The following is a 24,398-nucleotide window of genomic DNA, read 5'->3' as shown; positions in this document are numbered from 1 at the left end:
AAAAACAATGCTTTTTCTGCTCAAACCTACTCGTAATGGTGTAATTATCTCATCAATTTATTTCGTGCTCTATTAAGAATATAAAAAGGATAATTTTTAATTACAAAAATTTGACACTAGTGGCAGTTCTGGCTTAGGTTGGTAGTTTATCCAAAGAACCAAAATAAACTGGAATCTTAATACAAAAAATTTCTGCGATGTTTTGGAAACAACATTTGTTTGGATGAGTCCTGTCAATAATACTGCGGCTCTTTTACACCTTACGACGCCATTTGTGGGTTTGTAGAATTTGTGGTCACGCAGTAAAGGTTTTTCTGACTGGTGCTAGCAAATTGAAGAAGACGACCATAGAACAAGATGTCTTATTCAGTACCTCCATATGGTGTTCATACAAACGACGTATTTAAGTAATTCTCTCCAGACTCGCTTGAAATCTTAAACGTATTCTGGCATTTATAATTTGAAATTAAGTCGGAACAAATTAATACACGGTTAAACTCACTTATTATACTAGGTAGAAATAGTCGTGATCGAGCAAGTTAAATGGATTTAACTTGCTCTTCCCATATAAACAAACTTGTAGAATCCGAGAAAGTTATCAAAGGATAAGTGGGCTTCGAGGCCTCCGTATTTTAGGACCTGTACTGATAACGGTAAAACAGGTGAGGAAAAATGCAGCGCAGATGATACGCCTGCGACGAGGTAAGTATAAATTTGCTGATCATCCGTGCAATTAAGTCCGCTCGTAAGAATAAGTTTTTATAACTCTTTTCTCCTGCATTCGATTGCGTTGCATGTTGCGGGTTTTTTAATTTAAGAATGTAAGATGAGTTTTTCTTTTTATTTCGAAGTAGTAAACCACGTTAAGTTACTATAATCAAAATAAGTATAAAAAACATAGAACCAGCAGAACTCGAAACGTATGTAAATAAAGAGAAATTAAAATTAAAGAGTATTCCCCTTTTGATATTAAAATGCAAGATATCATAGTAACCGTGTTAGCATCTGCAGTCTATCCGGCAGATCAAGACTCGCTTAACTGCAATGTAATTAAAGTTTATATGCGTCATTGAAAACTGCTCATACGTCTAAGCGGGGTGCGATCTTTTCTGCAAGTGATGATAAACAAGGTTTGTGCCCCATAAAAGGTTTTATATACAAGAAAATAAACTTACTTGATTTTATTTTGATACGTGATTATTAATAATGTTGGTCATTCATTTTATTATTAGTTAAATTCTTATTTTTTTAATAAGCTACGTTTTTAATGTCTCTGCCTCAAGATGTTTTTGTTTTGTATGGGATACTTTCATATTAATAAATAAATGCGAAGAAGGAATTGAGTAGGTAGAGTGCTTTGGCTTTTCTTGTAAGTTAAGCCAAAATAAATAGGATCCCAAAGGTTGACTGGAAGAGATTGCATTAGCGATAAGTCCGCCTTTGTACAATCTCTGTCTGTTTTGTGCTGTTTCGTATGTTTTACTCTTATGGTGCAATAAAGAGTTTTATCTATCTATCTATCACTGTTCACTAGGTACACGATTATTAAATACGAATTTTATTGCAAATCTCAAATCAACTCAAATGTAATGCGTCTTAAACTCTATTACTTCATATTTACATTCTAAATAAAGCATTACTATCTCTCACATTATCCACGTTTCCAGAATTGATTTATGGCCCACGGGCCACGGCATACCATAAAATCACTTGATTTTGATTGCCAACGCAACATTATTTAGCGTATAAAGTTATAGTCTGACTGGTTGGATTCGTGCATATTTTCATAGAACTTCTAGAAGTTTTTCCGGTCTAGAGAACTCTACATCGATAATAGACCGACCTAGACACATTAAGTGCACTTCTTAACATTGCTCAAAACGAAAACATTATTGAAGCTTTTTATTGACCTTCAAGTAAAAATTAAATTTATAAAAAGAGAACAAAATAATAGATTTTAGATTAAGCACCAACTTTAATGAGGCAGAACTTTTACTAATAGATTATCTAATGTTTTATGAATCGCTGTACGTGTTTAAATACGAGTAGTTTAAATGAAAAAATATGTTATACGTATATATACCTATACCTTGCAACTATTGTAATAGAAATCTATAGATATTTTGAAATGAAATGACAACGCTAACCTACTTACAGTCACGCAAAATATAAGTCTGGCTCCACTTTCATTTGCTGTTCCTTAGGGTCAGGGGACTTGAATTCTCGCGGAAGACGCTTCTGGTTTTGCAACTAGTTCTTGTAGCTCCAAGCCAAGGTTGGGTCAGTGACACATTTTACTGGAGGATTATATTTGTAGTTTCAGTGAAGAGAATGGGGTTCTACGCGATCGTATATTTTAAACAAATGATTTATTTATAAATAAGAGATGTGTTTGAAGGTAGATCTCCTTGATAGTTCTGAACTGTTAAACTTTAATATTTTCCTTGAAGATCTCGTGTTGTTTTGTATAATGTCGGCTTAGGTTTATTACCTTTTTCAACTACACAAAATATCCATTATCCAGCTCCACTGGCGAAAGTTTGTACAATATTCACATACAAATATTTTGGCAAGTGAACATAAAATCTAGTTCAAATTTGCTAGTAGTTGGCAAATCAGTGCATTTCATCTCAACGGTCCTAACTATATCTACGTGATTCGACTTAATTCTGCATCGTTTACCCAATTTATTTATGTACCATCCAGAGTTTTACTAAAACATATTCTTTTTAAACCTTAGTAGGTAAAAGCAGTTAAAAATTCCAAATGGCAATGGCTCAATGGCATAATCGGAAGGCATCCTTGACATAAAATTCTTTATATTTTCCTTGTGCTGAAATCTATTGGGTAGACATACGAAAAATAGACCACCAGTCCAGGCCACAACCGGGACCAACAATGACCCATCGTCGTGCCTTACGTAGCACGAAATGCCATATTATGACGAAATCATTTATCTTATCAGACAATCAGGCAATCCAACCAAACTGGAAACAACTTCGTAAAGTATATTTTGATGACGATAGAGCGGTGGCTTTAAAATTTGCCTCATAAAACGCAGTCTCTGAAACTCACTTCTCGTGAAATCTGTGTCGCCAAAACAAATGACCGCCCTTGTCAAATGCATACAAAACAAAGTTTCACCCCATGAGGATGTGGGCCAAATTAATTAACATAACAATGCGATTGTAAAATGCATTATTTATATTCCAGGGTAAGGTGCCGGTTGACGTTTCTAAGCGTTTGTTTAAATTAGAAACTACTCATTCTGAATTAACAGAGTTCTGTTTCGTTCCGCCAGTAAAATTACCATTTTGCAAATTGGCCTTTTAAGTTTTGTTCCTAACTTACTCTTCATTGGACATTGGAGTACAGATTCAATCAAGAATTGTAAAAGAAAATAGAAAATCATTCACTGTCGCCAGTGTAGTGGTCCATATTTTACAGGATTGATTATTTTTCACTTGAATTGAATTGCATCTTTATGCTGATTTTAAGTGGTAAACAATATCAAGAGTATCAGTAGCATAAAGGATCATAACTAAAAATGTTAGTCTTTTGATTTTGAAAGTTTATACATTGAATAAATATCAACACTTCTTTGCGGAGGATGGGGTAGACAGAGGTTTAACACAGATATATTTTTTGGTTTAGCTCATCTAAAAAGAACCTCAGGTAACTTATAAAAGAGAATATTTCTTTTATCGGTATCAGAACAGCTAGGTAGAAAGCAATTCATTAGATACTAAATGATGCATAAAAAGTTACTGTGCTTTATGGCGCTGTTACGAATTTCTGGCTTAATCCTCTTTATTATAAAATTTAGTTAAAAGAACACCCTGCTATAACCTACCAAATAAATAAAATAAACACAGTGGCGCACTTGTTTTAAAATTTACATAATTACTTATTTGAATAGAATACTAAACGCGGATCGTTACATCTAAACACGTAACATAATCACACGCATGAGTAAGTAGTCTATCTACAGCGACAATGAATAAACTAGAAGTATTCTGTAAATATTAAAAGCCTGGCACTAAAATGAAATCCCCAGAAAGTAAAAGGATATTAAGACTAATAGTGATTTGCCCTTTGAATTCCTGCGCTTAACCTGGCTCGTCGGTCTAAGTACGAAGCTACGAGTAACCTAAAAACCAAATATTTGCAACATCGAAAAGTGTTTTACATCGGGAAGAAAACATCACTGTTACAGATTTAATTCGAAATCTGTGATCTAAGTGCAGAAAAATTTCTGAATTTTACTATTTAGAAAAGACCCCATTTGCAGATAGTTCAAATTTAATAAAAATATATAATATAATATAATAAAAATAAAACCTTAGACAATTCTTAATGTTTTTTTATGAAAATAAATGACCAGTCATGATAAGATTCTTCCGGATTTCCTAACACCGCATAACTGATATCTTGATCGTGTATAGTAATTACTATTGTCACCGAGTATTTATGAAATACGTTACTTGTTCGTCACGAAACGTTCCGACCTAGTTCTGCAGGACAATCTCCCATCTATATGGTATATGAGCTTGGTTACTTTCGATTAAGTATCATTGACAGTGCTGATGACACAGTAACGTTAATTAATCTCTGATATCCTGTGTATTTGTTTATTCTCCTGGCTTTAGTTTCAGATGCGTCCTAACCTTTTTCGAGAGGAGCTCAGGGTTCGCTACAACGTTTGATACTTTCTTCACTAGTAGCCTTGTATTCTTTTAAATGGCGTAGGCAGGAAAACCAATAGACATCAATTTTAGTGGGCACAGTAAGTGCAATACGTTTTAATTAACGTTTTAGCTCATTCAACGAATAAAAGCGTTAGAAAACTAGTCATAGTCATTTCGAGTTTATGCAGTAAATAATTAAACTTTTCTCATGAGAAAAGCTTATATAACACCAATAGTTGAAGCTATTAGGTACTGTGCTTTCATACGCATGGTGATAATTTCAACGTTACCTACTTGCTACAACAATCTGAACGGAATGTTTAGATACTGAATAGACGGAACCGAACCGACTATAAGTGTCAAAAATTAATTAATTTCCTCAACGATCTGATCCATGCTTGTAATCTTGATGTGTTAATATCATAAAAATCTTAAATTCAATAAATTAACACCTACAAATGATACGATAAAGGCCATAAACGTGTTCATTGCAATGTCGTTAACGCGATTATCCGGAACACCCACTTTTCGTAGCTTTACTGAGGCTGTGTCTGGTTGAGACTTGAATTTAATAATATAAGATAAGAAATATTATCTGTATAATATGATGCTCAAATAAAGGATCCCATATAAATTGTTTCACATAATACGAAAGGAATTTTATACTAAGTTAGCGATGACAATTTTTAAGGCAAATGAAAAATTTGGACTATGAAGTATAAATTGTAATCTTTTACGGGTGTTAGGGTTATAAATGGCAAAATTTTTATTACAGGGTATAAATTAAATATGAGCCAGCTAAAAATATCAGACAGAGTGAACAATGCGTGTAATTATGTACGAAATTTATTTTCCTGGTGACCTCAAAGCCAACAGCCGTCTACGTCGCATATCACCTATTAAGATTGCAGGAAAAGGAGCGCTGCTAACCCAGTGGCCAACTGGCGAGGCGACGTCGAACGATTACGTACAGCCGGTACAGCCAGCATTCAGTACCGGTACACACGCGCCAACGAACGCCATTCGCAGACGCTCATTAAGAAAGAAATTCGTGACATTACCCTATGTTATGAACCCAATGGCGCCAACAAAGACACCCCTAGGCCCAACGCTGCATTGTTTCAAACAGAAAGTTGAGGACGCGCCGCGCATTTCAATTCGACAGGAGAGTTGAATTGTAGAATACAAACTGAGTTGTCGAAGAAATAACAGACACTCAAGGACTGGAGGACGAACGTGACATAACAGTGAAAAGGATTCCGATCTTGGGAAATTTTGGCACAAATGTACATTTACCTGAAATCGACGGTGAATGTGTAAAGGATTCAGTGATTTATGTGAAACAGGCGGTTAAGGACACAGGACAAATAATATTAGTGATTATTTTACAACAAGTTGAGTTAAGAGGTAAGTGTGCGTTGATATCTCTCGTTTGTACCGTTAAACTAGTCTTCATTTAGTTGCTATAATTCATTGAACTTTTGATGAAGTGTATTAATGAGTGTGTAATGTGGCAGAATAATTGAAAATAGGATTTGGAGATTAAATATCAAAAACACTTATAATTTTATATCAAGTTAAAATTGACTTCAACAATTATTAAGGACCATCCACGGATCATCAAGGATATACAACTAGCCAGACAATATCTGCATGCGTCGTAAATTATGGACAATTCAAATATTAAAATAATCAATTTCGCACGTAAATATGTATATAATGATTCTTATTAAGTGTTTTGTTTTTTCTAATCGTGTTAGCTGGCAGTGACTTCTAAGTAAATTAAGATAATGCCGCAAATTATAAGAAACTGAAATAACAGTCTAAATAGTTATATGATCAAGTTTAAATAGCACCCATTCAAAAAAACTATACATCATGAACTTAAGTATAATAAATATTTTGAATGTTGCTAGCAGAACCGATTAGCCTTAATTGATATCTTAACAGCTTCAATACCTACTTTAAATATTCTCTATACATTAAGTTATTAGTTCTAATAAATAAAGGCACGACCATGTTAATAAATTTAAAACTTGTAAGGAAACTTAAGCTGTATTTTAGTCTGTATTTTCGTAAATCGGGCATTTGATTAAGCTGGGTCGATTAAACAAAATAAAAGATTTTTTAAGCAAAAGAAGCTATATTTTTCATTTTATTTTAGCCGTCGATTTGGTTTCATTCTGTTATATTCATAATTAAAATGAAGTAATTGGGTCATAAGCAAATTAAAATAATATAAAACTATTTCCATGATTTGTCAGTCAGCCGCATCTTTTGTTACTTTTCTATCCAAAACCGTGTGCAGTGAATAAATAATGTTCACTTTTAGCAGTATATTTGTGCGTGTGTGTTTTTAATGACCACCTTACAGTTCGCATGATTGACAAACGAATAAAATTATTAGTCACTGAACTTTGTTTTAGTCAGGGCTTTATTCCTGTAGGAATTTTCGTAATTTGAAATAGCCTTTGCCGAAATAATGAAAAATCGATCCATTCGTTTTTTAATTTCTTTATTGGAAAAACTAAAATTAATAAGGACGTATGAATAAAATGAGAGTAATTTTGTATGTATAACCGTTCCGTCTTCGTGTTCCTTGAGCACCTACTTAATTAATAAACCAATAAAAATAATTACGGCGTCGATTGTATATATCACAGTTTTACTAAATATTAAGAAACATAATTTTTTTCCTATTCAAAATTTTTCATCACTCCACTCTACACACGTGTTATGTTTCCTCCCGCTTAATACTCGTAAACTAATAATACGAGAACATGATGTTTAATCTAGTAGGTAGGTAAATTTGCTCAACACTGGTGAGGAACACCGAATAAAGTCAATAGGCACTCAATATTTATGGCTATATTATTAGTAGACCTATGTACTTACATTCAAGACTTAGATATTATGTGACTTTGGCAGCCTAAAATATTTTTTGATAATTGTAAAGGAGGCAAAGTTGCTATTTCCGGCATAAGAAAATAAACCACGAAAATCTATACTTAGATATGTATACTTCAACGTTTATTACGTTGCTAAGCTTAATATTGCCTTTTTATTATATACTAGCTGTGCCTGCGACTTCGTCCGCGTGGAATAGTTATTTTGGGCATCATTGAAGCCCTCAAGGATGCTCCTTCCACGATCCTTCCTTTTTTTCACATTTTCCATTATTTCTTCGCTCCTAATAGTTTAATAGTTGCATCCAGACGTTATATAGCCTAAAGCCTTCCTCGATAAATGGTCTATTCAATACAAAAATAATCTTTCAAATCGAACCAGTAGTTCTTGAGATTAGCACATTAAAAAAAACAAACAAACTCTTCAGTTTTATAATATTAGTATAGACAATTCTAAGTGCCTATTTAAAGTAAAAAAAATCTTCTAATAGAATTATAACCAGAAATATGTACCTACAACTTACAAAAGAAACAGAAATGAAAATAAAGTTGAAACGCCTGTGCAATACTGTCTTGCCGTGGGAAGACTCCCATACTCCCTTAGTGGAGTCGGAGTAGATTGTTCAGGGCTTTTGGCCCTCTTCAATGGCATCATCGCTGCCTACGACTGTAGGCGGGTCGATGGGGCGGCCGTGACGGCCTGGGTCTTCACGACTTCATACACTGGGAGTTCCCATCAGCGGCGGCGTCGTCACTGGTCGACGACGTCAGCCGCAAGGCAGCGAGGGGAGGGTTTCACACGACGGCCCGGAGGGAGCGGAGTGGAGCGGCGCGATGCCGCGCAGGTGGCTGTGTGATGACGCGTCCGCCCTCTCGAATATCTAGGTTCTCCCACTTCAAGTCCCTGAGCATCGTCGAGTTCCTCACGTAGCGCGGGGCTCCGAAACTTTGGTTCTCTTGGGCTCTGAGTCTTCTCCTGTTGGTCTCAGAGCAGAATGCGTACCACACCGGGGCCGCGTACGTGAGGCGGGATCTTACGTACGTTTGGTAGATCCCGAGCTTCGTCCTCAGGGGGAGGCTGGAAGAGAGAACTGCGTGAAGTCTCCCCCTGGCTGCCTTGGTCATGAAGCTTGCGCTCGCCTCCAGCCCCTTTTATACCCTGCCTCCGCTAGCCGCGTCGAGCGCGGCAACCGTTACGCAAAAATAATCCTTATAGCATGATTCAGTATTTACGCGCGATGGCTTGTTAGGGTATTTTATTTCATGTATAAGTTTGGTGTTTCTATACCGATTTCGATCATTCTTTTTTTATTGAATAGGTACTTATATTAATTTTTAAGAATTATGAATGAGTGTGAGTGTTATTGGTATTATAAACATCAGAGTAAAGAAATATAATCAGAAATCTCCGAACTGCTAAGCTATTAGGAATTACACGTGTTATTGTGAGTCAACCATAAAAGATAGACTTATGTTGTCTTGGGATATTTTTTTAATAATTTTATGTAGTATATTTCCGTTATACATGGTTTCGCTGTATCTTTAACCATTAAGGCTGCACACGCGACGGAAGCTTAAAAAATCAAGTAACTTCTCCCGTTTTCCCAACATTTCCTTTCACTGCTCTTCTCCTAGTGATTGTAGCGTAATAAAAAGTATACTATAACCTGCTCAGGAGTATGAAGAATAACTGTACCAAGTTTCGTTAAAATCCGTCAAGTAGTTTTTGTTTCTATAAAGAACATACAGACAGACAGACAGACAGACAGACAGACAGACAGACAAAATTTTTCCTGATTGCATTTTTGGCATCAGTATCGATCACTAATCACCCCCTGATAGTTATTTTGAAAATATATTCAATGTACAGAATTGACCTCTCTACAGATTTATTATAAGTATAGATACGTCAAATTTCAAGATTCAGTAGATTTAAAATAAAGGTACGAACAGTACACGAGAAAGCTAGGTGCTGTATAAAGCAAACTGAAACTTTATAGGTAGCCTATAAATTTTAACGATTAAAATCATTCCAGGGTATTGATCAATAATACGACGTCTAAGTGGCAATTAAGTCTCTCTTCCTTTAAAGTAATGGAGTAACATATAATTTAGAGTAAGAAATGATAAATTATGACACGAGAGTAACTTCAGATCAAAAGCTGAAATTCCATACATATAATAAAACAGTAACTGGCGGATGTCCTGTACTTGAACGATATTGCCAAAAATTCGATATGGGGGATCTATTTAAGACCAACCTGTCACATTTACGGCGTCAATCGGTCGGCAATCTGTGTGTCACATTTACGGGGAACGAAGTCGCGGGCACCTAATAAAAGATTCTACAAAATCACGACGAGACCAGTGACCGACAAGGTTTTCAAAGCTAACCACATCAACTCCGAATAAGGCTTTACGGTAAAGCCCGAGCTATGCTGGTACCATAAAACGGCGCACGAGTTAAAACAATAACACATTTGGTTTAGATGAAATGGCGTGATGTAAACCGCAGACAAGTGGGCGAATTTTGCAAATCTGGTGGCTAAGGTCAAATGCGGGCTAAGGCTTTGTGTAGCGCAGGAAAGCGTTTTTCTAAATGCCATAATATTTGACTTACTTTAAAAAATGGCTTAGACAGTGGTAAATTTTTCTAATTGTATAATGTATATGTAAAAATAACGGAGAAAAAAAATTTGCTCAAGTTACATCTACAAAATAGTAATTAATTATATCTTTCAAGGAGAAAGTTTCGTCCATCCAATCATAAGTGTTGTCTTTTGGATTTATTAATTACAAAAAGAAATATATATAAAAGGAGTATTTTTAAAATAATCGTAATTATTACAAAAAATCTTTTCAGATCTAATAAATTGCATTATTCTATCTCAAGCATATATCAGACTGTATCCCAAATACGAAAAGCGGGTGCGTGGGAATATCTCTTGTTATTCTACGTTGTAACTGGATTAAGTAAACTTAAAATGTCAGTGAAAGATAACTTGGTGGATCGGAGATGCAACGCAAACCTAATTATGTGCGTGCAGAAGTCAGGGGTAACTGTATAATGTCGAAGCATATTCCTACCACATGTTATTATGCAAAGCATGCTATCATGGTAGCTATCATGAGTAACGATGGAGTGGGTATGAATAAATCAGAAATACGAAGAGACCTATTCCTATTTTTAATTTGTTTCGCACACAAAAATGTATTACTATCCTGGTTTCTGTGATTTTATAGTAGCTTTCAAAGTGACTAGTCCAGAAAAACCTAGTTACCAGATTGAATCATTAGCCGCAAACGAAGTAACATACTATGTCTACTCTTCATACTTAAATGAGTTTCATGCATGTTATGAGTAGTTTTTAAGATCAGCAAATAGATATGCCAAATGTTAGCCTGTTTTTTTTTCGAGAAAGTAGTACCTGAAGTGAATATAAATAAGAGTCCGTGATGGCACTTTGAAACTATCGATACTTGATGGATCGGACAGTCGATAGCAACGCGATTTGCGAATCCGTTTCGAATGACAAGTAGGTTTACGAGACACGCTTAAGGAAATCGATCACAAATGTAGGTAATTGTTATTCGAATAGTCTACCTTAGGTGTGATTTTGACTTTCCTTATCACTTTACAGATTTCATTACCTATCTCAAGCATAAATCAGAAACCTTGCTTATTTCATAATTTTATTCACAATTTTTTTATATAATATAGTGAAAACACCTTCTTTTTATATTGCCTTCAATCACATAACATATTACAGCCGTTGATTTACTATCGATTGTTATATCGAACTGGTTTTCATATGACCTGCAGATCTGGAGTATTATGAGGGTTCAGGCAATCAAGTTGCTTGACCTGTAACACATACGGATGTCGGTCAACAGGTTTGATCCTTACCATGCTCTGACATTTCTTAAAAATCTCGAAACGTCTCCTACATTGTTATTATTCTTGAACATAAACACTCTTCATGTTTTGTACATATAATTTATTTAATGCTTATGTTTCCACTTTCTTTTTGTAAACTTTTTCATACACGTTCAAACATGGTGCAATAATTTCAAAGAAAAATGGAGGAACTTTATAATAAATTGATCTAAATCCTGTGACTACAATTTTGAACGTGAAATGAACTAAATCGTCAAAATTACGCATCAGCAATCCTGGAGAACAAAACCTTACGTCAAAGGAGACATTAGACCTTTGTGGAATCACCACTTCCATGGGATAAATACGCAACAATTTCTTCATTTTTGTTGTCAATTTAATTTTTACAGTCACTGAATATGATTTATGATTGTTAGCTATAAAGAATTTATCTTCGCAAAAACCGTGAAATACAGGAGAGTTTGTCATGTCAAGTATTGGAGGCTGTATTTCTACAGGATGCGGTAGAACTTCAGCATAAACTCTGACTGTTTTGGTAAAAAACCACTTTTCAGTATTTGAGTCAAAAAAATCAACATCATAACAAGCATGATGACTGCCAATAAATTCAACTTTAGTAAGGTGAACAGGAATTTTCAAATTGGATTTTCTCAAATGTACGTATGTTTTTTCAATCCAAAATGCATCCATTGATGCTTCGACGACATCAAATACAACCGATGATATTATGACTGCACTGTCAAAAGATTCAACTTCATCAATGATATCATTAGCGGTTTGTTTCGTTTTACTTTGTATTTCCATTGTAGGATTACTCTGCGTTTCCGCAATTTCTCCCAAAGATTGTCTGCTATCTTGTAAATCATCAAAGTTTAACTGCCTTTTGCTAATGTGTACATGATAAGAGAAATTATCCAAAACAGATATATTTATATAATTCGTAGGATATCCAAAGTCTTCACCTATTTGCCATGGATATATCGCAGGTAAATAAACAGCTTCAGAAACTGATACATTTCTTAATTGAGTGTAGTTGGTTTTGACTGGTATACACAATGAATTCAATGTTGACCCTTCATCTAATACAATTTGACCTATTCTGAAGTATAAACTAGATGCAAAATCATATTCATTCTGGACAACTTTAAAAAATAATTTAAAAACTACGGCAAGTCCCGGGTAGAGTTTAGTAGGAGTCTTGGGTATTACTTTAGCATATCTAAAATGCGATTTTTCTGTAACACAAACATATTTGATGTGTAGATATTCGGTGCCACAATTTACTATAGAAAATTTAATAAATTGTTCTTCTAATGAATCATTTTTTATGATTATTTCTTTTGGTAAACTTTTCACTAAAGTCGACTCTGGTAACAAATTCCATTCTTGATATTCTTTCATGGTGACAGACCTATTTCTTTCCGTTGTTTGTTCCGACCGGCGACTCAAAACACTGTAAGAAGGACCAACGAACTCATGTGGGTTGGTAGTAATAAGTACTGGCAAATGAGAGATGCAGATTGGTGTCTCAGATTCTGGCTCTGATTTTTGCGGTAAAGTCTCTAAGTCAAAATCTTGGTATTGACTCACTTCTGTGTTTGGATGACCGGATTCTACCTCACTCTGTTCTGCATAAGATCCTTCAGACGCTTCAGCCGTTGGTATCATTTCTGGTTCTAATTTAAAAGGAATTTTCTTTCTCCGTGCTTCATCTTCTAACATTTTCCATCGGCTAGCAGTTCTTGCCAGCATATCTGTTAGCTGAAATGGGGAAAGTCTTGTGGACTCTCTATATAATTTATCAATAATTTGTAGCTTCCTTCTGTTAGCATTTTGAATAATTCTTTTACAGTCAGTGGTAGTGACGTGCAAACGCTTTATAAGTTCTTTCCATTGTGGCAAAGATCTGATATCTGTATCGTATTGAGTTTCAATGTATTTAAGAATAGCTTCGATGTCTACACCGTATGGATTGTTGTCCCTTATGCGTACGTGATGGGATTGAGAAATCTTCATTATTAAAATCACAAAAACCAAATATGAAAATAACTTTATAAACAATGCTAAAAACACAATCAATCCACATAACAATTTTGTGACAAAATGACAATGACATTATTGAATTATGTATTAGTAAAACTCTTTAAACCAAAAAAATTTTTTTTTGGACTTATTTTGATATATTTTTATTGGTAATTTATGATGTACAACTTAGTTGTCTGCGCGACTAGATGACCTAATAGAAATTTTCATATTATTTTATTTATTTATTACTATCTATTTTCAGGTTGGCTATGGACACGACAGTACCTCGGGTGCTGTTAAGCATAGCTTTAGCTGCTTTATTGCCTATAGCATCTGCCAATAGTCAAGATCGATTATCAAAGGAGAATATACCACATTCAAGACAGAAAAGGATACTATGGATAACCAACGATGGTCGATTGGCTTTACCCCCTGGTACAACCATGACGATCACACCTTCTCTTTCAATGCCTTTCGTAAGGCACCCACCTAAAGGGTTCCTGTCTAATATGACAGTTAGTTTTCCTTTTACAAGTAAGTTAAGATTAAAGGTGAACCTTTTGTTTGTGTCAAAACACTCGGCTAATTAAATTATATTATGGATATTTGTGTCAGCGAAACAGAAATGCTTACTTTCGAAATTTCACGATGAAAAATCGTTGTGATGAAGGCAAAATACACGAGTATTGATTATAATCCCCAAAAAGTCATTAACTTCATGTCGGATGAGATTTTTGTTTTAACCAAGCCGTTTTGTTTTAACAAACTTAGCAAACCCAATTTCACGTTACTTCATATAATGAGAACTTTTTTATTTGAACATATTGTTTTAATCTACACGGGTGCAGCTGAAATGATATTTATATCCCAAAAAATAAGAGTTTGTTTCATATGTTTGTAATGTTCTTTCTTATAGATTCTGACGACATAAAAGGATATTATAAAGTTAAGTTTTTTTTTTAATTAAGCATAGGAAAATGAATGGTAAATGCAAGAATATTTCAATACCACTAAATTACAGGTATACCTACTGACATGCAACCTGGAATTTACAATTAACCTAATTTAACTTTTTGAGCAGATAATAAGCGTAAAAACAATTGTTGATGTAATTTATTTATTTAATACAACGGTAGTAGTACACCTCGTAAAATATTTGGCAAAGAATTCCTATATAATAAAACGTGTAGTCTAAAATAGTTTAATTACTATTGTAACATCTGATAATAACAGGTATTTGCTTAATACATAAAATTTTACTACAATTATTTCCAAATAGAATTGGAAGTCGTGTTTGCAATAATAACTTAACATATAATCTTAATATCAATTTTGTACTTAGAGCAACTAATGTGGACCAAGGTGTTATTATTTATTAGTAGGTACTTAAGTTTCATGAACTTTATGATAATCATCGACACAATGAAATTAAATATATTTTATTATTCAAATCATAATATTACGAAAATTTAACTGTAATTGTAGATTCTACTCAATTTGTTGATTATGGCTTATTTTATTACTGGGTATGTTTGATGGTATTAATAGTAACTGCCGATACTATTTTTAATTCGTAATCTACTCATGTTTGAATGAAACAATAATTTTTTGGACACAATGTCAACTCTTTTCTCTTCTGATCATTCAGATGCTGTATAAAATAAAACTTTTGTATTAAATTCGTCAATAATTGTAACGAGAATCCTTAGAACGTTCTAGGGAAGGTTGTCTCAACAAAAACGCCTAAAACTGCTTTTATGCATATTTCAGTTGACTTCGATAAGCTAGGCTTGACTGACAATGAGAATCCTTACGGAGACTTTCCGCCGATATTTGCAAGATCCATGGGTCGGGCAGCCGTATCAATGATGACTGACTACATCGGACAATACTTAGAGAGGAGAAGAGGCAAACGGTCCACAGACCATGATATTCCTCCAGATGTGGAAAAAAAAGCATTAGATAAATTACATGGAGGAGAAAGGTAACTATTTAATTTAAACAACATTACAACCGTAAAAGTTCAAAGATGTTTAAATTCCTGTTCAAATTTTACCTAACCAGAATTAAGTGTGTTAACTTAAGAGGCAAAATTGATTGATAACAATAACGGATATTGTAGAATTTTAATAAATGATGAACATTATAATAAGTTATGAAAATATGTTGTGTATGTGATTTATAAATAATACTTTTGCAATTGCTATTGTTTTAGTTTTAGCAAAACACATTTAGAAATTTACATTTACAAACTCGAAGGAAGGACATGATGTATAAATCGACGTATCCGAAGAATAAAGTCCGATATATGCGATATCAATATCGCAGATCGGACTTTATTCTTCGGATACGTCGAAATGTACATTGATGACATTTTATTTTGAACCTTTTTGTTGTTCGATGTAGGAAAGATGTAGGCGAAGAACACATTGATCACTTATTTTACCGTCTTTCCATTCTAACCCGCCTTAATATTTTATGAATAATAGAAAAAACTTCCAATTAAAAATAAACCTGTAGATCTAGTAAGTAGACCCAAAAACGTCAATAGTAAAACCATATGAGGTGTAACAGAAGCAGTAGGTAATTAGATACACTTACTTTCACTCAAAGACAAATAAAGATATCGTTAAGAATTCTACTCACATCTATTTGAAGGAAGTAACAATACACTTGGAATGCAGCAAGTGTCTATTGGAAGACTTATCGACTTTATGCAACAAAGTTGGCTTAGATTTTGAATCAATGTAGTGCATCCAAGAGTATATTACGTAAATTACGTATTATTGCTATCTATTTAACTGTTAATCTTTTGCAGGGCCATATTGTATGGTTTGGCAGAAGACTTATTGTCTAATTTCGGAATGTCTGGTAAGGAATGTCTTCTACGAGTCATTTGTGAGGTGCAGTCTCGTCCATTAAAAAATTTCGGATTCTTAGGAGAGATCATGAAGTTATTTTTTACGTAAGTATATTTCATGCTATAATACGAGCACTTTTAACTTGAACGCATAGGAAAATTAGAAATCTAGTAAAAGAGGTTACTAACTGATTGCATAGAACATTCAAGGAAGTAGTTCGCTGTGGCCGTCTTAGTATATTTGTTGTTATTTCTTGCCCAGCAAGGGATAACGACAGCATAACCAGTTTAAAAAATTGATTTTTCTGCAAAAGTGTAGATTATATAATCAAATATGGTGTAATGAGTATAATTTAAAAAATAATATAGGAATGTTTACTATTACAGCCCAAGCAAATCTCCATATGCGGATTTGCTCCCAGAGTACGTCGAGGCTGAGAAAGCAGGCAGTCAGCCTGGTGGAGAGTGCTGGAGTTATTTCCGGCTGTGTCCCAAGAGTATCTTCCAAACACCTAATAAATACTCGTGAGTAATTCAAAAGTCTATCAAATCAGAGCGATTACAATAATTTTATTTTTTCTTCTTAATTTTGTTTGTAAATAAGCAAAACTCCGAAGTTAATATGAAGTAATGTGTAAAACTTTTATGTTTTAAATAGTTATTACAAATTACAAATTCATACTAAATTGAACTGTAACAAAAACTGGCATGTTCAAATACATACAAGTACCGGTTATGCAATAATTTTTCTGACAGAAGATATCTCCTATTTTTAACGAAAACTGAGAAAACCGTAATCCCAAGACTTATAGGCAAATTATTAACAGCATTTCGAACTATTTTCGGCATAATGTAATTTAGAAACTGGTCTGATTTATGCAGAGCGGCTTTTTGTGTACTCAATTTTGATTTTTTTTTTAAATTAATATGGATCTATACAGAAAAATATGTAAGTATACATAATCAAAAATTGTAAATATTCACAGGAAAGACGCAGAAGATTTGCATAGACGACAAGAAGATATCAATGAAAACAATATAGAAGATATAAGGGCTATGTAGATCAAAGTGATCACACTATCTTAGATGTCTGATTGTCAAGCTGATGATTGAGGTGATACAATAACTTTATTGTAGTAATAAAAATATTTAAAGGTGCCACAAAGTATTACTAGATTTGTACAAAATTTAAGTGATATTGTGATCATGAAATTTGATAAGTGATTGTAAATACCTCCTATATCTATCACAGAAGTTTTGATTTGATGTCACCTTTGAAGGGTACACTACAGGTTTAAACACAATATTTGAATTTAAATATCAATTAATACTGTTTTATCACTATCACATTTATTTAAAGCAAACCCCTTCGAGAAATGGGTGTTAATAATGTGTACCATGCATATTAAATTTTCTTGCTCTGCTATCAGACTATCTAAAAGTTGTGAATGAAAATCCCAAAAGTAGTGGTAGTGTTCAACCAAAGTTGATTGTAAATTAAATGATGCGTTATTTATTATTTACACCTAAGTGCCATTCCTGTATCTAATTACTAGTTAAAATCTTTTTTTATTTATTATCAGACTTGTTTAGATAGATTGTTTAAGTTTTCGGGATTTTGAAAAAATCAAAAGATTTATATTTTTTAAATTTGATGTTGGACAGTGTTTGTGATATGTCATGAGATAATGTAATTTCCATAGTTCTTAACAATATTATCATCCTCAACGCAAAGACTGACGTCAGTTCAAAGACCTTTTTGTCTCTTATCTAGAAAATGGAATTACCCTGTATATGTTCTCAGACAGAAAGTATTTTTATTGAATTTATTTGTATCTATATCAATTTGAATCTTTATTCTATCATTAAGCCAAACAGCTTAACGTGGCTTTTCAGTCTTTTGAAGATTGTTGGCTCTGTCTACCCCGCAAGGAATATAGACGTGATTACATGTTATGTTATGTATCAAAGTCTTTTTATTTTGTTGACAATATACTGAGTTAATTTTTAATGGCTCACATGTAAATTAAACTGTTGCATTTGATAAAAAATATTTAATGAAAGTCCTGTGTTTTGTGTTTTTGTGTGATTTTTACAAGTTAAATAGTTTTAATATAATTTAATTCAATAAAGCGTTAATTTATCAAATTCTTTTTTATTATTTAAAAAAATATCGACGATACTTCGTAAACCACACTCGCCTTCAAACAACTGTATTCAATCAAAAATAAAGTTTAGAACAATGAATGGTAAGTTACTTAACAGAATTTAATACCAAAGTTTTAAGCAATATATTAATGGTGAAAACATTTAAAAATGCAAATAACATGTCAATGACACGGAACACCATAGTATAATCGAGCTTAAAAGCTCCGGCAGGGGGCGTTGAACGAACAGGTTAGGTTCGCCGACAAAATAATTTATATGGACCAACAATCTGCTATGATTAAGGTAAGAATATTTAAAAATACAGACATTTATTAAATTTATCTATAAATATTATTGGATGACATAAAATTATTATTTTTTTCAGGCGCAATATGTAACGTTCGTGTGCATTATTATGTTTAGTGCTATGTTGGAGACTGCTTCTATCAGTAAGAGAAGTTATTCAGATCGATCTGTTAGAGGATATATAACTGAGGTAAATGTTAAATCTGTAAATTTTGTTGCAGTTCAATTAAAAAAAAATACATGCATACAGAAATGCGGTAATGTGATCGATATTACTGACAAAGACACTGAATTTGGTGATATGATAGTATTATTGTTTAATTTTTTAAAACCTATTGCTATATTAAAATTAATTTCACTAAAACCACTGAAACTGTAATTATAAATAGCAACATTAAAAGAAAGGCTGACTGACTGGCAGAGAAGCCATAAGGACGACTCTGGACACAATAGTCTATTGTACTATTTGTGCAATAAAATCTAAAAATTGTGTGTGTCAAAATGTTTAGGTGATATCAAGAATAAGGCGGTTGTTTTATTTCGTCTAAAATTCAATGGAGGTTGTGATTTCAGAGAACATGCTGGTGGAACGAAGTATGTAAGGAGGAATTTCAAATTCTGTTCAGATGTAAATGTCCGTCTTGGTCTTACTGCAGAAGCCCAGGACGATATTACAACGCAGTGTGTTCCATGACTGAAACTGGTTACATCTGGGATCAACCGAACTCTGAATGGCGTGGACAATAACAAAAATGAATGAAAATCTTTGTAACTAAGTTAACGCTACTGAAGATGTACCACCGGAGTGCCAATCTTTAACAACGATTCTAATTTGAGACTGATTCAGTAGAAAAAGAAATGTAATTTCGTCTTCTATTTTCGTATATAGTTAGCCTAAGTTCACTTAGCAAAAACTTGAAAAATCATGGAGTGTTCGTGTTGTTATGTTGAAACTTGTTGAGGTCTTTTCCGAATAAACCATGTTTACTTATTTCGATTTTTATTTAGTTTTCCTGATTCTGACCTTGAAACCGTAGTGCTGAAGTGGATGAATAGCGCATGCGTGTACAGAAGAAAGAATCAATACGATTTAGCACCGCAACACTCATTTCAACAATAGTCACATTCACTTCACAACAAATATCACAAAATGCTGCCGGTTTTGTTTTTCATATTAACGGTTTCCGGGGTTTATTGTGAGCCAGAAACTGTACGAGAGAATTTCGATTACTTTAGCTATGGAAGTAATGATGACTTGCTGAAGAATCTGGATCTGCATCTTGTAAGTTACTTTGTAATGTGTACGTGGCTAGCATTATATTCAATGCACTTATTAATTTTTACTTCTTTGCAGCCCAAAGATGAAGTTGTGTTACGACCACAAGAGGTCAAGGATTGGCCACAACAATCCCTAAACGTAGGGCAGATAACCGCCGTATCAATCAATTCTTTGGGACAACCTGTCATATTCCACAGGGCTGAAAGAGTTTGGGATGAAAGGTAAGACCGTAGATATAAGTTGACTCACGTAAATCACGCAATAAGACATATTTTGATGAATCGCTAAAATCGTGCAAAAGACAAAATAATATTTTGTCTTTTGCACAAACATCAATTTGCCATTTAAATGAATAGTGGAAGATAAAAAGCGTTTTAAAGTACATTCTAGAGGCAGCAAATTAAAAACGTACCGAAATCTTTGTTTCAGCACCTTCAACGAATCAAATGTTTATCAGAATTTAGACAAAGGCCCTATTATAGAAGACACTATTTTAGTCCTGGATCCCCAAACTGGATCAGTACTACATAGTTGGGGAGCTTATTCTTTTTATATGCCACATGGTTTGACTGTAGATCATCATGATAATGTATGGGTTACAGATGTGGCTAAACATCAAGTTTTTAAGGTAATTTTTCTTTTGAGTATTATTCTATATTTAAGTTAATGACGATTGTAATTTTTACTAGCCTGAGTTTCATTATACATCGTTACTTATATAATAGTAACGAATCAAAATAACCTGAATCAAACTTTGCGTGTTGTAACCGTAAGTGTGTATTTAAATTTCTCGAGTTACAAATCACAATATTTACAAAATAGTAAAATATGTAGTTACTTATTAGTAACAATTATATGTTTAGTGTTTTAATAGTTATTTTAAATATGTTGCTATCTTGATCAACAGAAAGATAATTTGTTTTTAACAAAACCTCAAACAAGTTGTAAGACCTTTGTTCAACTCCTAACTTAAATAGAAAATTTGCAATATTACATCTAAACTCAATATTTTTTATATTTCAGTATACTCCTAACAACCACAAGTACCCCAGCCTCACGATCGGAGAAGCATTCACTGCTGGTTTCCCATATAGGCGCAGAGTGCTGCTTTGTATGCCCACATCTGTTGCCATAGCAACTACTGGAGAAATCTTCGTAGCCGACGGCTACTGCAACAACCAAATCCTGAAATTCAATGCGGCTGGCAAACTCCTGCTTGCGATCCCCTCATTTACTGACACTCTCACCCTTAATCTTCCACATAGTGTGACGTTACTTGAACATTTGGATATGGTGTGCATCGCAGACAGAGAAAATATGAGAATTGTCTGTCCGAAGGCCGGTTTGAAGAGTTACATCAAGATGTTTGAGCCTGCTACTATTATACAGGACCCTACTCTAGGCAGAGTGTTCGCTGTAACGTCTCATGGAGATATGATTTATGCTGTCAATGGACCTACAGCTCAGAATATTGCAGTCAGAGGGTTTACTGTCAATGCTGTCTACGGGAATATAATGGACACTTGGGAGCCCACTACGGTAAATGTAACTTTAACACCAAATCTTCTACTAATAAGAGTAAAGTGTTGTTAAGGTCAAGTAACAAGTATGTACTTAAGTAGTATTCAGAAGCAGAGTCTATTATGGTCACGCTATGTTTTACTATTTATCAAACGTTAAGAAAGTTCTAAATTGTGGTTCTTTGTTCCCTGAAGTTTATTGGTAAGTGCCAAATAAATAAAATCATTCTTTCATTTCTTTTCAGGGCTTCACAAACCCTCACTCGATAGCTGCCACAAGAAACGGGTCTCACCTATACGTCACAGAAATTGGTCCTAACAAGATTTGGAAGTTTGAACTAACTGACGTATACGACAAAAAGTAGAATTGTTAGGAAAATTAGAGCTTTATATATTTGTTAAACATTAGAAAAAGCCTCAAATACAGATGCGGATAAGATTCGCAGGGATGTTCATGGGTGTTAGATGTGATACATTGAATTTTAATTGCTGTGGGTATTCCAGGCAAGGCTGAATCTTAGTCAATCCATATTTGTAATTACATGACTATATTTTTTTTTTATGAAACATTGGTCTCACTGGTGCATTAACACTTAAAAACCAAGAAAGTTTATAAAAATGAGAATCTGAGGACAAAGATTAATGAGATAATAGGCAAAATGCATCCATCTGTGGTTTGCCGATTGCTAAAGCATACAATTTGTCTTCAGAATTTCCATTATAATAATTAAAAAACTTAACCAAAGAAATATTTATTCTTATATATTTATATGCGGTATAAAAATATACAAACAGCTATAAGAATAGTAAATGTATATGGCTTATTTTTTCAGATCTGATTTCAAAATAAATGGTTAGGATTTATCTAATTATATTTTCAAAACTTCTCTCTTCGAAATACTCTAAATTAATAAATCTGTAGTATTGATTATATATTATAATATCACATAGAATAAGATGTACCTACTACTACTGTTACTATAAACAAATTAAAAAAATATATACATATGTGGAAGATGGATAACCTACCCACATCTATTAAAATATTTAAATAATTCGCTTCTCATATAATTATAAGAGTTATACAATAATCAGTTGTATTATATAATAATTATACTAATACAATCCATGGGGTTTTGGATATTGGCAAATAAGGTCCAATAAAATCACGCACACAATTTAAGTCAATGGCAAGAAGTTAAAATGCGAAACATAGGATTTACTTTTTTCTGATTTCGTTCTTTCAATTTGGAGATAAAAGTACTTATTTATTTTTTGTAAAATTGTCAGGTCAATATGTTTACAATGAACTTTCGTTTTCCAAGAGTAGTATTTAATTGAAAAACTAACTGAAGGTGAATATAATTATCACGTATGTAGGTTTTTTCTTTAATTAAATATTTTATGTAGGTATAGATATTAACTATTTTCATATTCCTACTTTTAGATATATCCTTACGCCTTAGTTACCTACCTACTATGCTATGTACCTATATGGACCAAATTGGATTTGGGACATTAAAAAGACAGAGATAAGTTCCAATTAGGAAGTAAAGTTAACTTGGTAGAAATAAAAACAATTATATAAAATGTTGTTTGATTTAACTAAATTAAATTAACGTAATTTTGAGGTCAATTTCGAAAGGGCTGAAAGCACGCACAAACAACTAAGTATTTCGACTCCACGGAGTTAATTTTTCTTTGTTCTGTATTCGAACATAAGAAATATGAGGGGGAGAGGAAGTAATTTTAGTATAGCACTTTTCAAATTTTACCAATCGTAACATATGAGAAAACCGTATTCAAATGGGAGCAATAGTTTTCGCGTGATGTGACTACAAACATACAGACAGACAGAAATGTTAAAATTCACATGTGTGGCTACTGTTGATCTTATACAGATCTCCCATATCGAATTTTTACCAATATCTTTATCACTTTACAGGACAGTACGGTTATAGCAGTGTGCTAAAAACTTAGAAGGTTGACAGCCCGGGCACCGCAGTCGTTTTAAAAGATAGCGTAAAGAGCGCTACGGTGGGCACCGTGCTACGTTCATACTATCACTGTAAAGAACAAGATTTACTGTCTATCTACAAGTTATTCAAACATTGTTACTGTCAAATCTAAGAACTAAAATACATACATATTTACATCGTGTAGAACCACAAAAAAGTAGTTGATATAGTGACACCACGGCAATAGCCGTTTAGTTCGCCTAGAACATTCTTTGAAACATCAAGTCAGTGTCGCAAAAATTTGTGACAGAAAACGTAAGTATTTTACTCATTCTTATAAGATTCATATGTACATATGTTGTTATAAAATATAGTATCGATACTAATGCCATTACACAAATCTCGAACTTACTTTGGGGCTAGCTCAATTTGTGTGATTTGCTCAAGTTCACTTTTTGTCATAGATGAATAAAGACGAAGAGAATAATCAAAAAACTGTTGGAGGATGTGTCGACCCCTGAAGATACCGACGATGATAGTTTATTTGATACATCAGAAAATACTGAAACAGACCCTTTTGAGGCTAACTAACCGTCTTGTTGGCTTAAGTTTCTATTTATAATAACAGTCCGCTTGTATCCGTACAGCGGGTATGCCCGTAGCTACAGACGTATATTGATATTTTAGTAGTCATTTTAATAAGTACTGCTATAGACGTGGTGATTTTTTGTATGAAAAACCGGAGTGTCACCCTGTGTAATTTGAGTTCAGTATTCTGTCCTGTAAAGGGTTATGAAATATTCATTTCGT

At 33.5% G+C, this 24,398-nt stretch overlaps 4 protein-coding genes across 5 annotated transcripts; 3 read left to right on the top strand and 1 right to left on the bottom strand.

The window, feature by feature from the left end:
- Window positions 1–4: 4 nt before the first annotated feature.
- On the top strand, window positions 5–17,497 carry LOC106132613 (uncharacterized). 2 transcript variants are annotated; one of them, XM_060949785.1, is made up of 7 exons: window positions 5–137; window positions 5,464–6,095; window positions 13,780–14,051; window positions 15,288–15,501; window positions 16,336–16,482; window positions 16,765–16,902; window positions 17,364–17,497. In XM_060949785.1, the coding sequence occupies exons 3-7, from the start codon at window positions 13,787–13,789 to the stop codon at window positions 17,437–17,439; spliced, it is 840 nt and encodes a 279-aa protein (XP_060805768.1). In that variant the 5' UTR covers window positions 5–137; window positions 5,464–6,095; window positions 13,780–13,786; the 3' UTR covers window positions 17,440–17,497. The 2 variants fall into 2 exon arrangements, with proteins under 2 accessions (XP_060805768.1, XP_060805769.1); XM_060949786.1 differs by lacking the exons at window positions 5–137; window positions 5,464–6,095 and adding an exon at window positions 695–702.
- Window positions 11,604–13,508, bottom strand: LOC106132541 (uncharacterized). The gene has a single exon (XM_013331986.2). The coding sequence runs from the start codon at window positions 13,506–13,508 to the stop codon at window positions 11,604–11,606; it is 1,905 nt and encodes a 634-aa protein (XP_013187440.2).
- Window positions 17,498–18,744: 1,247 nt separating the features above from the next.
- LOC106132565 (uncharacterized) lies at window positions 18,745–19,578 on the top strand. The gene is made up of 3 exons (XM_013332009.2): window positions 18,745–18,828; window positions 18,911–19,021; window positions 19,405–19,578. Exons 1-3 carry the CDS (start codon window positions 18,802–18,804, stop codon window positions 19,576–19,578), a joined length of 312 nt encoding a protein of 103 aa, XP_013187463.1. The 5' UTR covers window positions 18,745–18,801.
- A 341-nt stretch (window positions 19,579–19,919) lies between these two features.
- On the top strand, window positions 19,920–23,559 carry LOC106132566 (peptidyl-alpha-hydroxyglycine alpha-amidating lyase 2-like). The gene is made up of 5 exons (XM_013332011.2): window positions 19,920–20,113; window positions 20,186–20,331; window positions 20,540–20,738; window positions 21,134–21,649; window positions 21,876–23,559. The coding sequence occupies exons 1-5, from the start codon at window positions 19,982–19,984 to the stop codon at window positions 21,993–21,995; spliced, it is 1,113 nt and encodes a 370-aa protein (XP_013187465.1). The 5' UTR covers window positions 19,920–19,981; the 3' UTR covers window positions 21,996–23,559.
- The last annotated feature ends 839 nt before the right edge of the window (window positions 23,560–24,398 follow it).

This window comes from Amyelois transitella, chromosome 19 (genome assembly GCF_032362555.1).
Source record: "Amyelois transitella isolate CPQ chromosome 19, ilAmyTran1.1, whole genome shotgun sequence".
In the NCBI taxonomy this organism is placed as follows: domain Eukaryota; kingdom Metazoa; phylum Arthropoda; class Insecta; order Lepidoptera; family Pyralidae; genus Amyelois; species Amyelois transitella.
This window is presented reverse-complemented; position numbering and strand designations above follow the sequence as displayed.

Coding starts and splice junctions, on each gene's coding strand:
- LOC106132566 (XM_013332011.2), top strand. CDS start 19,982: ATGCTGCCGGTTTTGTTTTTCATATTAACGGTTTCCGGGGTTTATTGT. Junction 20,739..21,133: donor CTAAACATCAAGTTTTTAAG/GTAATTTTTCTT, acceptor TTTATATTTCAG/TATACTCCTAACAACCACAA. Junction 21,650..21,875: donor ACACTTGGGAGCCCACTACG/GTAAATGTAACT, acceptor ATTTCTTTTCAG/GGCTTCACAAACCCTCACTC.
- LOC106132565 (XM_013332009.2), top strand. CDS start 18,802: ATGGACCAACAATCTGCTATGATTAAG. Junction 18,829..18,910: donor AACAATCTGCTATGATTAAG/GTAAGAATATTT, acceptor TATTTTTTTCAG/GCGCAATATGTAACGTTCGT. Junction 19,022..19,404: donor TTAGAGGATATATAACTGAG/GTAAATGTTAAA, acceptor TTGTGATTTCAG/AGAACATGCTGGTGGAACGA.
- LOC106132541 (XM_013331986.2), bottom strand. CDS start 13,508: ATGAAGATTTCTCAATCCCATCACGTACGCATAAGGGACAACAATCCA.
- LOC106132613 (XM_060949785.1), top strand. CDS start 13,787: ATGGACACGACAGTACCTCGGGTGCTGTTAAGCATAGCTTTAGCTGCT. Junction 16,483..16,764: donor ATCATGAAGTTATTTTTTAC/GTAAGTATATTT, acceptor TTACTATTACAG/CCCAAGCAAATCTCCATATG. Junction 16,903..17,363: donor CAAACACCTAATAAATACTC/GTGAGTAATTCA, acceptor AAATATTCACAG/GAAAGACGCAGAAGATTTGC.